Source organism: Manis pentadactyla, chromosome 3 (assembly GCF_030020395.1).
Source record: "Manis pentadactyla isolate mManPen7 chromosome 3, mManPen7.hap1, whole genome shotgun sequence".
NCBI classification, from domain to species: Eukaryota; Metazoa; Chordata; class Mammalia; order Pholidota; family Manidae; genus Manis; species Manis pentadactyla.
Window position 1 is genome coordinate 63,702,490 of NC_080021.1, and position 16,224 is coordinate 63,718,713.

The 16,224-nt window shown below is 36.1% G+C and overlaps 1 protein-coding gene across 21 annotated transcripts in view; it reads left to right on the forward strand.

The window, feature by feature from the left end:
* The window catches only part of STAU2 (staufen double-stranded RNA binding protein 2), a 344,484-nt gene that overhangs the window by 24,831 nt on the left and 303,429 nt on the right, over positions 1-16,224 (forward strand). For 12 of the 21 annotated variants that reach the window (XM_036886309.2, XM_036886318.2, XM_036886313.2 and 9 more), the window contains one exon: positions 15,957-16,087. The exons of 4 other annotated variants lie outside the window; for them this stretch is intronic. In XM_036886309.2, the coding sequence (XP_036742204.1) occupies positions 15,974-16,087 (114 nt within the window). In that variant the 5' untranslated portion in view covers positions 15,957-15,973. Of the gene's footprint in view, positions 1-10,221; positions 10,303-11,532; positions 11,656-15,941; positions 16,088-16,224 lie in introns of those variants that run through there. 5 more of the 21 variants (XM_036886310.2, XM_057497970.1, XM_057497965.1 and 2 more) reach the window with 5 other exon arrangements.

Consider the following 16,224-nt stretch of genomic DNA (forward strand, 5'->3'; position numbering starts at 1 on the left):
ACCCCAGATTAATATACAAAAACTAGTTATGTTTCTGTATACTAGCAAGGAACAATCAAAAACTGGAATAAAAAATACCACTTACAACAGTAACAAAAATATGAAATAGTTATGTATAAATCTAACAAAGCACATTAAAACTGAGACTACAAAATACTGCTGACAGAAAGTAAAGGCTGTCTAAATAAATGGAGAGGTACAGTTGAATCTCATTCACGGATTCTTTATGAATTGGTCTATTTGCTAAAATTAATTTGTAATCCTAAATCAGTATTTACAGTGCTTTTTGGGTCATTTGCTGACACATACAGAGGGGCAGAAAGTTTGAGTCACCCAATATGCACAATTTGAAGTTAGGTTGATTGAGGTGGCACTCTGCTTTCTTGTTTCAGCTCTCATGCCGTTAAGACCAAGACTTTTCTTGGTTTGTTGTATGTCAGGTTTGTTACGCTTTATGTTCATGATTTAGCTGTTTAAAATGTCCCCTAAGCAGACTTAATAATAGGGGGAGTCTAGTAACCATAATGTTGCTCCTGTAATTGTACATTAATGATAACAAAACAAAAAAAATGTCCCCTAAGCATAGTGCTAAAGTGCTGTATTGTTCTGGGGCACAGTAAAGCTGTTACTTGCCTTATGGAGAAGACAGCTATTTAGAAAAGCTTCGTTCAGGCAGGAGTTACAGTTCTGTTGGCTGTGAGGTCATTGTCAGTGAATCAACAGTGCTAAGTAAGAGGCCTGTAAACAGAAACACACATAAAACTCATTAACTGACAAAAATATTGTGACCAGGAATTTGCAGGAACCTAATCCTGTGCTTCCTCTAGAAGCAGTGGTTCAGTATTTATTCTGTTCACCATAACGTAGAACATGATTATCATTGAGATGTAATTATGTTACTCATTAGAATATCCTATACATCAGTTGGAAGACTCAACTTTGTTAAAGTCAACTTTACTAATTTTATTTTCATCTAATTAATCTGTAGATTCAAGGGAGTTCTACTCTGATTGAGGCATTTTTTTTTTGCCCAAAATACAATTCATATGGAAATACAAGAATTTTAGAATAGCTAAAACAACTGTGAAATAGAACAATGTTAGAGGGACCAACACTACCTCATTTCAATTATTATAAAGCTATAACAAATTTTTTTACTGTAAAAAACAGCTGGTATAAATATAGATAGATAAATCAATAAAACAATGGGTAGTCCAGAAATAAACTCACTTATATATAGATAACGGATTTTTGACAAAGTCATAAAAGTGCTTGAACATTGGATATTGATACACAGAAAACTAAATTGAACCCTACCTTTCAACATATTTAAAAATTAATTTAAAGTGGCTCAGAGACGTAATGTGCAACCTAAATCTATAAAGCTTCTAGAAGAAAACATCAGAGAAAATCTTCCAGACACATCAACGGCACAATTTATAAAGTAACCAATTAATACATTAGACATTATTACCTTTAAATTCTACCCTTCAAAAGAAAGTGATAAGAGAATGAAAAGAGATGCCACATACTGGGAGAAAACTTTGCCAAGCAAACACCTGATTAATTACTCAAATTTGGAATATATGAAAAACTCTTTGGAAGAGGCTTAAGATGGTGGTGTGAGTAGGGTGGTGAAAATCTCCTCCCAAAACCATATATATTTTTGAAAATAAAACAAATACAACTATGCCTAAAAGAGAGACCAGAAGATACAGTACAACAGCCAGGCGACATCTACATCTGCAAGAACTCAGCATCTCACGAAAAGGGTAAGATACAAGCTGCGACCCAGCGGGACCCGAGCACTCCCCTCCCCTCCAGCTCACTGGAGGGAGGAAAGGAGTCAGAGTGGCGAGGGAGTGGAAGCTCAGGACTGCTAAATAACCAGCCCTAGTAATCTGCACTGGGAACACAGACACACATTGCATGGTGTACTGGATATTAGAGAAATGGAAAAGTAAAATGTGAGACAGAGACTGAGCAGGTACCCACAGCTGGCTCCCTTGGGACGAAAGAAAAGTGGGTGCTTTTTAAGTCTTAAAGGAACAAGGGCTTAGCACCTGGATAAAATCATCCCAGCACACTCAGCCAGGCAGGCTGGGAATACTAAGGGACATCAGGGGCCCCAACCCCCTGGTGGGTAACCCACCCCCAAAGACCCTCACGGTGATAAGCAGCCTGCCATTCATTCCTCCTGGCCAGTGCGACAAGCAAACCAGCTCACCCACCACAGCGGCGGAGCACCTGGAGAGCAGCCTGGCCCACAGCAACTACACAGAGTCTCCTCCCAGCATGCAGCTAACTGGGACAGACCCAGGGGCTGCCGCTGGTGCGCAGCTGCCCAACATAGACAGAGGAAGCCTGAGCAAGGTATGGAAGGCACAAAGGGGCACCGTTCTTGCAGGAGAAAACAACTGGTGTGCCTGCCACTCCCCACAGGACTCTGGGCTATCATGAGGGCTGCCCCACCCATGGTAACTCAGAGGATTAACCCAGAGACTGCTCCCTGTCTGTGGGTAACTGACATAGGCAGAGGAGAAGGGCAAGGCGACCAGCAAGCAGGAAGGGACTTTGTTCTCCCAGCTGACACATGCGCCACCTGCCTACAACCACCGCTATTGCCAGGAAAAGGCAGAAGAATCTGGTTCAGTCAAGAATCACTCAAGACAACACCAGAGAGAGGGCCTGGGGAGATAGATATAACCAATCTTCCTGAAAAAGAATCCAAAATAAAGGTCATAACCATGCTGATGGACCTGCAGAGAAATTTGCAAGAGCTAAGGGATGAAGTGCGGAAGGAAATAACAGAAATGAATCTCTGGAAGGACTTAAGAGCAGACTAGATGAGGTGCAAGAGTCTGTTAATGAAATAGAAACCAAAGAACAGTACAGAGAAGCAGAGGCAGACAGAGATAAAAGGATCTCCAGGAATGAAAGAATATTAAGAGAACTGTGTGACCAATCCAAATGAAACAATATCTGCATTATAGGAGTACTAGAGGAAAAAGAGAGTGAAAAAGTGATAGAAAATGTCTTTGAAGAAATAATTGCTGAAAACTTCCCCAAACTGGGGGAGGAAATAGTCTCTCACCATGAAAGCTCACAGATCTCCTAACACAATGGACCCAAGGAGGACAAGACCAAGACACATAGTAATTAAAATGGCAAAGATCAAAGACAAGGACAGAGTATTAAAGGCAGCCAGAGAAAGAAAAAGGATCGCCTACAAAGTAAAACCCATTAGGTTATCATCAGACTTCTCAACAGAAACCCTACAGGCCAGAAGAGAATGGCATGATATATTTAATGCAATGAAACAGAAGGGCCTTGAACCAAGAATACTGTATCCAGTACAATTATCATTTAAATTTTCAGGAGGGATTAAACAAATCCCAGACAAGCAGAGCTGAGGGAATTTGCCTCACACAAACCACCTCTATAGGGTATTTTAAAGGGAATGCTCTAGATGGAAGCACTCCCAAGGTTAAATAGATGTCACCAGAGAAATAAAATCACACCAAAGAAAGCAGACCAACCAAATACAACTAAAGGCAAAAAATAAAATCAACTATTCATAAAAGCAGTCAAGGGAAAGACAAAAGAGTACAGAATAAAACACCTAACATACAAAGAATGGAGGAGGAAGAATAAGAAGGGAGAGAAATAAAGAATCATCAGAATGTGTTTCTAATAGCTTATTAAGGGAGTTAGGTTATACGGTTAGATAGTAAAGAAGCTGCCCTTGCACCTTTGGTAACCACGAATCCAAAGCCTGCAGTGGCAATAAGTACATATCTTTTGATAATCACCCTAAATGTAAATGGACTGAATGCACCAATCAAAAGACACAGAGTAATAGAATAGATAAAAAAGCAAGACCCTTAGAACAAGAAGGCACCCTACAGTATGGGAGAATATATTCATAAAAGACAGATACGATAAAGGACTGACATCCAAAATATATAAAGAGCTCATGCACCTCAACAACAAAAAAGCAAATAATCCAATTAAAAAATGGTCAGAGGAGCTGAACAGGCAGTTCTCCAAAGAAGAAATTCAGATGGCCAGCAGACACGTGAAAAAATGCTCCACATCACTAGTCATCAGAGAAATGCAAATTAAAACCACAGTGAGATATCACCTCACACTACTAAGGATCGCCACCATCCAAAAGAGAAACAACAACTATTGGCAAGGTTGTGGAGAAAGGGGAACCCTCCTACACTGCTAGTGGGAATGTAAACTGCTTCAACCATTGTGGAAAGCAGTATGGAGGTTCCTCAAAAAACTAAAACTGGAAATACCATTTGACCCAGGAATTCCACTCCTAGGAATTGACCCTAAGAATGCAGCAGCCCAGTTTGAAAAAGACATATGCAACCCTATGTTTATCACAGCACTATTTACAATAGCCAAGAAATGGAAGCAACATAGGTGTCCATCAGTAGGTGAACGGATAAAGAAGATGTGGTACATATACAGAATAGAATATTATTCAGCCGTAAGAAGAAAAAAAATCCTACCATTTGCAACAACATGGACGGAGCTAGAGGGTATTATGCTCAGTGAAATAAGCCAGGCAGAGAAGACAAGTATATAAAATGATTTCACTTATCTGTGGAGTTTAAGAACAAAGAAAAAACTGAAGGAACAAAACAGCAGCAGACTCACAGAACCCAAGAATGGACTAACAGTTACCAAAGGGAAAGGAACTGGGGAGTATAGGTGGGAAGGGAGGGATAAGGGGCGGGTGGAGAAAGAGGGCATATTAACTAGCATGTATAATATGTGTGTGTGGGCACGGGGAGGGTTGAACAATACAAAGACAAGTACTGATTCTACAGCATCTTACTACTATGATGGACAGTGACTGTAATGGGGTTTCTGCCAGGGGCCTTGCTGATGGGAGGAGTCTAGTAAACATAATGTTCCTCATGTAATTGTAGATCAATGATACAAAAAAAAAAAGCAAGACCCATCTGTATGCTGCTTGCAAGAGACACACCTCAAACCCAAAGGCATACACAGACTAACAGTCAAGGGTTGGATAAATTTCATGCAAACAATAGGGAGAAAAAAACAGGTGTTGCAGTACTTGTATCAGATAAAATAGACTTCAAAACAAAGAAAGTAACAAGAGATAAAGAAGGACAATACATAATGATAAAGGGGTTAGCCCAACAAGAGGATATAACCATTTTAAATATATATGCACCCAATACAGGAACATCAATATATGTGAAACAAATACCAACAGAATGAAAGGAGGAAATAAAATGCAATGTATTCATTCTAGGAGATTTCAACACACCACTCACTCCAAAGGAGAGATCCACCAGACAGAAAATAAGTAAGGACACAGAGGCACTGAACAACACACTAGAACAGATGAACTTAACAGACATCTACAGAACTCTACACCCAAAAGCAGCAGGATACACATTCTTCTCAAGTGCACAGGGAAGATTTTCCAGAATAGACCACATACTAGGCCATAAAGAGAGACTCAGTAAATTCAAAAAGATTGAAATTCTACCAACCAACTTCTCAGATCACAAAGGTATAAAACTAGAAATAAATTGTACAGAGAAAACAAAGAGGCTCACAACAAATGGAGGCTTAACAACATGCTCCTAAATAATCAATGGATCAATGACCAAATTAAAACAGAGATCAAGCGATATATGGAGACAAATGATAACAACTTCTGTGGGACATAGCGAAAGCAGTCCTAAGAGGAAAGTATATAGCAATCCAAGCCTATTAAAAGAAGGAAGAACAATCCCAAATGAATAGTCTAAACTCACAATTATTGAAACTGGAAAAAGAAGAACAAATGAGGCCCAAAGTCAGCAGAAGGAGGGACATTATAAAGGTCAGAGAAGAAATAAATAAAATTGAGAAGAATAAAACAATAGAAAAAAATCAATGAAACCAAGAGATGGTTCTTTGAGAAAATAAACAAAATAGATAAGCCTCTAGCCAGACTTATTAAGAGAAAAAGAGAATCAACACACATCAACAGAATCAGAAACAAGAAAGGAAAAATCACGACAGACTCCACAGAAATACAAAGAATTATTAGAGAATACTATGAAACCTATATGCTAAGAAGCAGGGAAACCTAGAAGAGATGGACAACTTCCTAGAAAAATACAACCTTCCAAGACTAATCAAGGAAGAAACAGAAAATCTAAAACAGACCAATTACCAGCAATGAAATTGAAGTGGTAATCAAATAACTATGCAAGAGCAAAACCCCTGGACCAGATGGATTCACTGCTGAATTTTATCAGACATATAGAGGAGACATAATACCTATGCTCCTTAAAGTTTCCAAAAAATAGAAGAGGAGGGAATACTCCCAAATTCATTCTGTGAAGCCAGGTTCGCCCAAATACAAAACCAGGCAAAGACCCCACCAAAAAAAATTACAGACAAATATCCCTGATGAACATAGATGCAAAAATACTCAACAAAATATTAGTAAACCGAATTCAAAAATACATCAAAAGGATCATACACCATGACCAAGTGCGATTCATCCCAGGGATGCAAGGATGGTACAACATTCGAAAATCCATCAACATCATCCACCACATGAACAAAAAGAAGGACAAAAACCACATGATCATCTCCATAGATGCTGAGAAAACATTCGACAAAATTCAACATCCATTCATGATAAAAACTCTCAACAAAGTGGGTATAGAGGTCAAGTACCTCAACATAATAAAGGCCATATATGATAAACCCACAGCCAACATCATACTGAACAGTGAGAAGCTGAAAGCTTTTCCTCTAAGATCGGGAACAAGACAGGGATGCCCACTCTCCCCACTGTTATTCAACATAGTACTGGAGGTCCTAGCCACGGCAATCAGACAAAACAAGGAAATAGAAGGCATCCAGATTGGTAAAGAATTCAAACTGTCACTATTTGCATATGACATAATATTGTGCATAAAAAACCCCGAAGACTCCACTCCAAAACTACTAGAAGTAATATCTGAATTCAGCAAAGTTGCGGGATAAAAATTAATACCCAGAAATCTGTTGCTTTCTTATACACTAATGATGAACTAGCAGAAAGAGAAATCAGGAAAACAATTCCATTCACAATAGCATCAAAAATAATAAAATACCTAGGAATAAACCTAACCAAGGAAGTGAAAGACCTATACACTGAAAACTACAAGACACTCTTAAGAGAAATTAAAGAGGACACTAACAAGTGGAAACTCATCCCATGCTCTTGGGTAGGAAGAATTAATATCATCAAAATGGCCATCCTGCCTAAAGAAATCTACAGATTCGATGCAATCCCTATCAAATTACCAACAGCATTCTTCAACAAACTGGAACATACAGTTTTAAATATATGGAACCACAAAAGACCCCGAATAGCCAAAGCAATCCTGAGAAGGAAGAATAAAGCAGGGGGGATCTCGTTTCCCAACTTTAAACTCTACTACAAAGGCACAGTAATCAAGATAATTTGGTACTGGCACTAGAACAGAGCCACTGAAAAGTGGAACAGAATAGAGAGTCCAGATATTAACCCAAATATATATGGTCAATTAACATATGATAAAGGAGCCATGGATATACAATGGGGAAATGACAGCTTCTTGAAAAGCTTGTTTTGGAAAACTGGACAGCTACATGTAAGAGAATGAAACTGGATTATTGTCTAACCCCATACACAAAAGTAATTTCGAAATGGATCATACACCTGAATGTAAGTCATGAAACCATAAAACACTTAGAAAAAAACATAGGCAAAAATCTTTTGGACATAAACATGAGTGACTTCTTCATGAACATATCTCCCTGGTCAAGGGAAAGAACAGCAAAAATGGACAAGTGGGACTGCATCAATCTGAAAAGCTTCTGTACACCAAAGGACACCATCAATAGAACATAAAGGCTTCTCTACAGTATAGGAGAATATGTTCAGAAATGACAGATCCGATAAAGGGTTGACATCCATAATATATAAAGAACTCATGCACCTCAACAAACAAAAAGCAAATAATCCAATTAAAAAATTGGCAGTGGAGCTGAACAGACAGTTCTCCAAGGAAGAAATTCAGATGGCAGTAGAAATTCAGATGGCATGAAAAGATGCTCCAGATCACTAGTCGTCAGAGAAATGCAAATTAAAAGCACAATGAGATATCACCTCACACCAGTAAGGATTGCCAGCATCGAAAAGACGAACAACAACAAATGTTGGTGATGTGGAGAAAGGGAACCCTCCTTCACTGCTGGTGGGAACATAAACTACTTCAACCATTGTGGAAAGCAGTATAGAAGTTCCTCAAAAAACTCAAAACAGAAATACCATTTGACCCAGGAATTCTACTCCTCCAAATTTACCCTAAGAACACAGCAGCCCAGTTTGAAAAAGACATATGCACCCCTATGTTTATCGCAGCACTATTCACAATAGCCAATAAATGGAAGCACCCTAAGTGTCCTCAGTAGATGAGTGGATAAAGAAGATGTGGTGCATATATACACAATGGAATATTATTCAGCCATAAGAAGAAAACATCCTACCATTTGCAACAACATGGATTTAGCTAGGGGGTATTATGCTCAGTGAAATAAGCCAGGTGGAGAAAGACAAGTATCAAATGATTTCACTTGTCTGTGGAGTAAAAACAGAGGAAAAACTGAAGGAAGAAAACACCAGAAGACTCACAGAAGCCAAGAATGAACTAAGAGTTACGAACAGGAAAAGGACAGGGGAGGATGGGTGGGAAGTTAGGGAAAGGTGGGGGGAGGAAGGGGGTATTATGATTAGCATGTATAATTTGGGGGTGGGCATGGGCAGGGCTGTACCACACAGAGAGGACAAGTAGTGATTCTACTTCATCTCAGTACACTGATGGATAATGACTGATGGGAATGTGCAGGGAACTTGGTGATGGGGTGAGTCTAGTAAACATAATGTTCCTCATGTAATTGTGATGATACCAAGAAAAAAAAAATCTACTGAGAAGCCAAAAAAAAAAAAAACGGGCACAGGATCTGTTCAGACACTTCTCCAAAAAAGAAATTCATATGGCGGACAGACACATGAAAAGATGCTCCACATCACTAATCATCTGAGAAATGCAAATTGAAACCACAATGAGATGTCACCTCACACCAGTAAGGATGGCCACCAACCAAAATACAAACGACAACAAATGTTGGCGAGGTTGTCTAGAAAGAGTAACCCTCTCCCATACTGCTGGTGGGAATGTAAATTTGTTAAACCATTGTGGAAAGCAGTATGGAGGCTCATCAAAAAACTCAAAATAGAAATACCTTTTGATACAGAAATTCCACTCCTAGGAATTTACCCGAAGAATGCTGCAGCCCAGTTTTAAGAAGACGTATGCACCTCAATGTTTATTGCAGCACTATTTGCAATAGCCAAGAAATGGAAGCAACCTAAGTGTCAATCAGTAGATGCATGGATAAAGAAGAGGTGGTATATATACACAGTGGGATATTATTCAGCCATAAGAAGAAAACAAGTCCTACCATTTGCAACAACATAGATGGAGCTAGAGGGTATTATGCTCAGTGAAATTGGCCAGGTGGAAAAAGACAAGTATCAAATGATTTCACTCATTTGTGGAGTATAAGAACAAAGAAAAAACTGAAGGAACAAAACAGCAGCAGACTCACAGGACCCAAGAATGGACTAGCAGTTACCAAAGGGAAAGGTGTTGGGGAGGGTGGGTAGGAAGGGAGGGATACGGGGATTAGGTATTATGATTAGTATTCATAATATAGGGGGTGCACAGGGAAAGCAGTATCACACAGAGAAGACAAGTAGTGATTTTACAGCATCTTACTATGCAGATGGACAGTGACTGTGAAGGGGTGTCGGGGGGAGACTTGTTAAAAAAAAAACCAAAAACATTCAGGTAGACAGTTCACTACAGGATATATCCAGATGGCATGTAAGCAAATGAAAAGATTTGCAGCATCGTTGTCTCCAGGGATATGCTAATTAAAACCCCAATGAGAAATCATTGCACACCTATTATAATGGCTGAAGTTAAGAAGACTGACCATACTGAATGTTGGTACGACCAGACTTTGTGTTATTGGTGTCTAAATCCGACGGTGTCTTTATTTGGAAAAGTCAGAGATTGTTGGATTGACTCGCCTGCTTTGAGTCAGGTCCTTGAACATCGTCTTTCTATTTTTCAGAACCTTGGTGGCACAGTAAAGACTTCAGAAGTAGCAATTAGCATCTAAGACTTTCACACCATAAACCTTTTCCTGATTTTGGTATGGCTTTGTTAATTACTTTTTTAAATATAAAATTTATATATACATATTTGAAAAAGTTAAACAACGCAGTATTTCAGAGTACAAAGTGAGCACTTCCCCCTCCGTCTGCCCACTTCTCCTTTGAAGCATGCATTTGTTTGATTTAAAGAAAATAAGATCTAAGATTCAGACAGTGGGCTGCTGGAATTTTTCATTAAACATTTGTGGTGTTTTCCCCATGTCAGTACTTAAGCACTGTACCTCATTCTCTTTTCCCACCTGCACAGTCAGTTTGTTTATTTAACTAAGCAATTATTGGTGGATAAATATTTAGCTTGTTTATAGTCCTTGCTATTACAGTCTTGCTGTGCAGATTGTTATTGTGTATATCTTGTGAGAGTCCTTCTGTAGTATGAATACGTAGATGAAGAATTGTCATTTTTAAGATAGGTGTAATTGAAACTTTGATCAGTGTTGTCTCATTTCACACCAAAAAGTTTGTACCTAGTTATGTTTACATCAATGGTTTGCATGCATTTTCCCACATTCTTGTCAATAGTTAATATCCATTGTTTCATCTTTATCATTCTAATGGTGTTAATTATATATCTCACTGAAATTTGAGTTTTTCTTTAAACATTTGGGTTTTGAACAAATGTGTTTACTCAAGTTATGAGTTCGTAGTGCATACATTTATCTTTTTCTATTAGATTAAACAATTGATTTATATCATTTTATGAATGTTTTCAATTTTTCTTTACCTGTTCCCAAGTATTTGTGCTCCAGTTTGTAGACTTTTTAAACATCGTTTATGGTGTTTGTTGCTTTACAAAAGTTTTACATATTTGTGTTGTTAAATCTGTCTTATCTCATGGCTTCTAGGTTTCTTATCTTACCTAGAAAAGCCTTCTGTGTTATAGGATTATGATAAATATTTAGCCAAGTTTTCTTGTATTTCTGTTATGTTTTTATATTTTGCATTTTAATACTTCTGTTATTTTTGTGTTTATATGAGATAGAAACTTAAATTTTTTCCTAATTGATAGGCAATTATAATAGAACAGTTTGACTCTTGGGTAGTGATTTTGTTTGGACAACCTTATATAGCCTAATTTGAATTTATAAGGTTTTTTGAGTTACAGGCTAGACAGGTAGTTTTATTTCTCCTAGAAGGCAAGAGCCTGTGGAAAGTAAATTCTTTTGCTCTATTGACTGTTTTCTTCCTTTTTATTTTACTTGGGGATTAAGATGAATAACTTCCAATAGCAGGGAATAGGGAAAGGGAAGCCAGCAAATAGACTTAAAAACTGTCCAAGTTATTTTGAGACCAGTGATGGAAGTGGATTCTTCTGTGGAGACTTGCCTTGGCAGGTGAGGTAGACTATGGCTTTATAAGCAATGTCTCTGGCTGCAATTTAACTAATTTAAAAATGTTTCTACTGTGAGTTCTGGCTTAGGAAACTTTTGGTGTTCTGGTGGATTGTGGTCACAGTTTTTTCAGCTATTTACCCCTATGCATTCTATATTCTGCAGATGATCTGTGCATTTGCTGAAATGTAATGTGTTTTATGTGCTTTCTTCTGCATGTGTGCTGTAGACTAGTTGGACTGCTTATCTTCCTCCCTTCCTAGCTTGGTGAATTCCTACTTACTTTAACCAATCTAATCACCACCTCTTGAAACCTGCCTTTCACACCTCCTTCACCTAAGGAGTCCTTGTAACAACTTTATTATAATACTTATCCTGTTGTGATTTATTGTATTTGTTCATTGTGTCTGTTTCTTGTACTATACTGTGAGTTCCTTTGGGACAAGGATTTTGCCTGTTGATTGAAAACGGTGAGCTATGTTATTTTGGTATAGTTTAAAGATTCAAATCCCAGCGAGTCTAAGACATTTTACAAAAATGCAGAAATAGAAGTAGAGTATACCTATGTTTTGAATGTGCAGAGACTGCTGTTACAAATATTTTGCAAGTGTTACTTATCAAAGTTATGGAGAGTTAGTTACATGTAAACAAATTTCATATTGACAAAGGTAGAGTATTTCCTAACACAAATATGAGAAATCTTAATTCTCTTTTATATCACATATGAGAATTTTTTAGTGGAAACAAACTTATGATGTTATAAGTCAGCAGAAAAAAACCCAAAAAACATGCTTTTTACAGAATATTAAGGAAATTTATTTGCAGGAAGAGAATCAACTTATCCTAACAGAACATATGAACTCATAATGTAGTAACTTAGACAGCCATGATAAAAAAGTTTGTAAAACCATATATCATTGTTTTCATATTTGATGATAGTATTTTAACAGATTGTTTATAATCAGAATAATAATGGATTCTTATTGTTAACAGTGTTTTGCATTCAACCCATACCATCATCCAGTAATATAAAAACAACTATTATTTCTGTTTTACTGTCCAGGAAAGTGAGATTTAAGCACTTTGTCAAAGTCACATAGATATCAGTAAGTGGCAGGGATACCTAAAACAGCCACTTCACCATTATATGACAGTTTGTCTCTCAAAATGGCAAAGTCTTAGACTATGAAATCCATTATCATAAAGTTTATTTGCATCTAAGTAGGCTTCTATTCCAGCCACCAAATGGACTTGAAGCCTATTGCAGAATATCTTTGGTGAGGAAATTGCTAGGTCTCTTGGAAATGTATACCTACACAGCAGTATATATATTTTTCACTTTTTGCACTTTTGACTTTTCTAAAAAGTTACATATGAAGTTTATAGATCAAAATTTTTATAGGCCAATTTGATAATTTTGGAGATGCTTATCAAAATTTTGGCTTAAATTTTAAATTATTGCTTTATCACTGAGCTCTGTCAAGTAGTTAATTTAGTAAGATTGCTTATTAAATAGAGGAACAACTATTTAAAGTTTCATTCATTTTTTAAAGTAAAAACATAACTAGGACTAATTCTTATAAAACTTACCAACTTTAACTCTTTGGATTTTGGTTATAAAGCTTTATCAAGTGGGATCTTACATGTATTTGCTCACATTTCATATCAAAACTTGAGTTACACATTAAAACATTTTATTGGATTCTTGTTATTTTTATAAAGCAGAAAATCAAAATTAATGGAGTGTAAGTTTAACACCATGTTATTAGCACTTTCCTTATAAGAGTTAGGTAGGTTTTCTTATGAAACAAGTTTACAGAGCTATAAAATTACCATTTTAACCACATTTTAACATATATTTAAAACTTACGCTATTAAAATTTTTCATGCTATAAGATTGTCACATTATGCTTGTTACAGGCCTAATATTTTCTGCATCGTAACAAATACACAGCATTGTTATGAAAATTGTACAGTGGTATAAATGCTTTTTCAGTGTTAGATAAAAGTGACTGATTTTTATCAGACTTTAATATTTTCTCATTTTAAACAAATTACTATTCTTTTCTTGCTTTTTGATATTCAGGCAGCTGTTAACTGTTGCACTTGAATATTTTATGCCATGGTGTGCAAGGGCCAAAATTCATTGTAGCCCAGTCACCTTGTATTTTATAATGACTAATTTTCTGGTACAATTGATAAGGTGTTTATTTGAATGATACAAATAGAATAAGTAAATTGCAAGTTTGCTCAAACATCTTTTGACTTCCCTCTTTTCTGTGCTGTCCCAAAAAATAATATTTACCATTTTTTTGTTTTTTGTTTTGCAAGCCGTTTAGAATGGTTTATTTAATTGAAGAATCAACTGTCAGCTGTATTGGTCCCACAGTTGATTGCTTAGAGTCTCTTTCCTTTTACTTATGCCTTACTAGGTATTTATGTAGTTTTCTTAAATTTCCTAATCATAATGATTGTGATCAAGTCATTGTACCAAATTATTGTTTCTGTAAAGAATATTAAAAAGTTACAAGAATAATATTTCTACATTAAACCTTGCCATAGAAAGTTTGTAGATAAAGTTCTCCGAGCCAGCTATTTCCAATTATGTAATATATCCTCTGTTCATTTTTTCTTCCTTTGTTCATTGTTACTTTAGTTTAATTGAGCAACAAGTAATATACTTGCTTGTTTTATGCTTAGATTTTAAGGGTTTTTCAGTGCTCACTAATGAAAGGTGAAGAAGAAATGTAAAAGCTGTTATATGTGTCCGTAAGTGAGATGAAGGAAAAATACAGGATAAAAGAATTTAATATGGTATTAGGAAAATATTCTGAAGCTATAATAATTGTAGTAGAATTAAAAATACTGTATATTTAAAAATCTTAACCTCATAATAAACTTATGAATAAAGTAGGGTAGACTTAAATACCCTTATTTTACAGATAGAGAATAGAATGCTTAGTAAATTTAAGTGAGACCTTGAAGGTTAGGGAAGGATTTCTTAAACAAGGCATGAAAAGCATAGTGTAAAAGAAAAGATTGATAAATGTAATATGTGAAATAACTAATAGAGAAAAGGACAGAAGTGGTTCTCAAAGAGTAAATCCAAATGATAAATAAATATAGTCATCTGGGAATGCAAATTAAAATAATAGTGGGGATAATAAAAAACAATAGTGGGATACAATTTGTCAGACATCAGATTGTCAAAAATTAGTATATCTGACCATATTGCATGCTTCCAAGGTTGAGGAGAATTGCTCATGCTGCCTGGGAGGATACCTTGGTACAATCATGCCGAGTGTTGTTTGGCAGCCTGTTTTTATTTGTAAGAGTGAGGATTGGAAACAACCTAAATGTCTACCAGTAGGGGAATGGACTAGAAACTGATACGATACTCTAATGGAAATTATACAGCAATTAAAAGTAATGCACTGGATCTATATGTTACAATATTAAAAACAATGAAGAGTGAAAAAAATAGTGAAATGATGTATTTGTTATATTATTATTTATGAGACTACAAAACCACATACAGTGTGTGTATCAAGACTATATATTTCTTCATGGATATACATGCATGCATATAAATGTGTTTGAAAATATCCCAGAGGGATATATGCTAAATTCATATAGTGGTAGTTTCTGGAAAAGATAGATCTTAACTAGAATGTAATATATATATATTTTTAATAAGACTTGAAGTAATCATGGAATGTTAATTTCAGTTCTGGGTAGTAAGAACGTGGGCATTTGTTAGATTATTTTTTGTACTTTTCACTTTGAAAATTTTGTTGAAAAAACAAAAAGAAGGAAGTTACTAAAAAGTGGTAGTTGGAAGACCTAGCACTTGAACTTAATTTCCAACTCTAGAGGTTTTCCAGTAAATATGCTGAAAAAAAGTAAGGTCAAACCATTAAAAAGGTATAAAAAATTTAGTTTTACAGTAATAAGAATCAGGAGAATGATTTGTTTCTGCTAAATTGAGAGGAAAGTTACAAGATGAAAGTTACTATAATCTTATATTATTTAAAAATCTTTAAGCATGCTGTTATCATATATGTGTGTAGAGAGTAACTTAGGTAACTAAGAAAAAAGTTACCTTAATTTACTGTTTAAAATGTGATATATATTTTTGTTATATATAATGGAACACTTTAGATGATTTGAAATTTTTATATAAAAATCATGAAAATAATTTAATCCAAATACATCTGACTTCAATCTAAAAAAGTCAAAACTAGCTTTTCTTCCATTTTGTAAAGTCATTCTTCACAAAAACTTTACAGCCTTTTTATTTACAGCTTCTCTCCAAGATAAAATGGCAAACCCCAAAGAGAAAACTCCAATGTGTCTGGTAAATGAGTTAGCCCGTTTCAATAGAGTCCAACCCCAGTATAAACTTCTGAAAGAAAGAGGGCCTGCTCATTCGAAGGTAAGGTTTTGAAGAGAGGTGGGGAGACATGCTTATCAAAGTCTATGAGATTTATCATCTCAGGTTTTAATTGTGTTTCACTTTTGGGGGAGGGGGAGCTGTTGGCCTTTTAGTTCTATATTGATATTGTGGAGTCT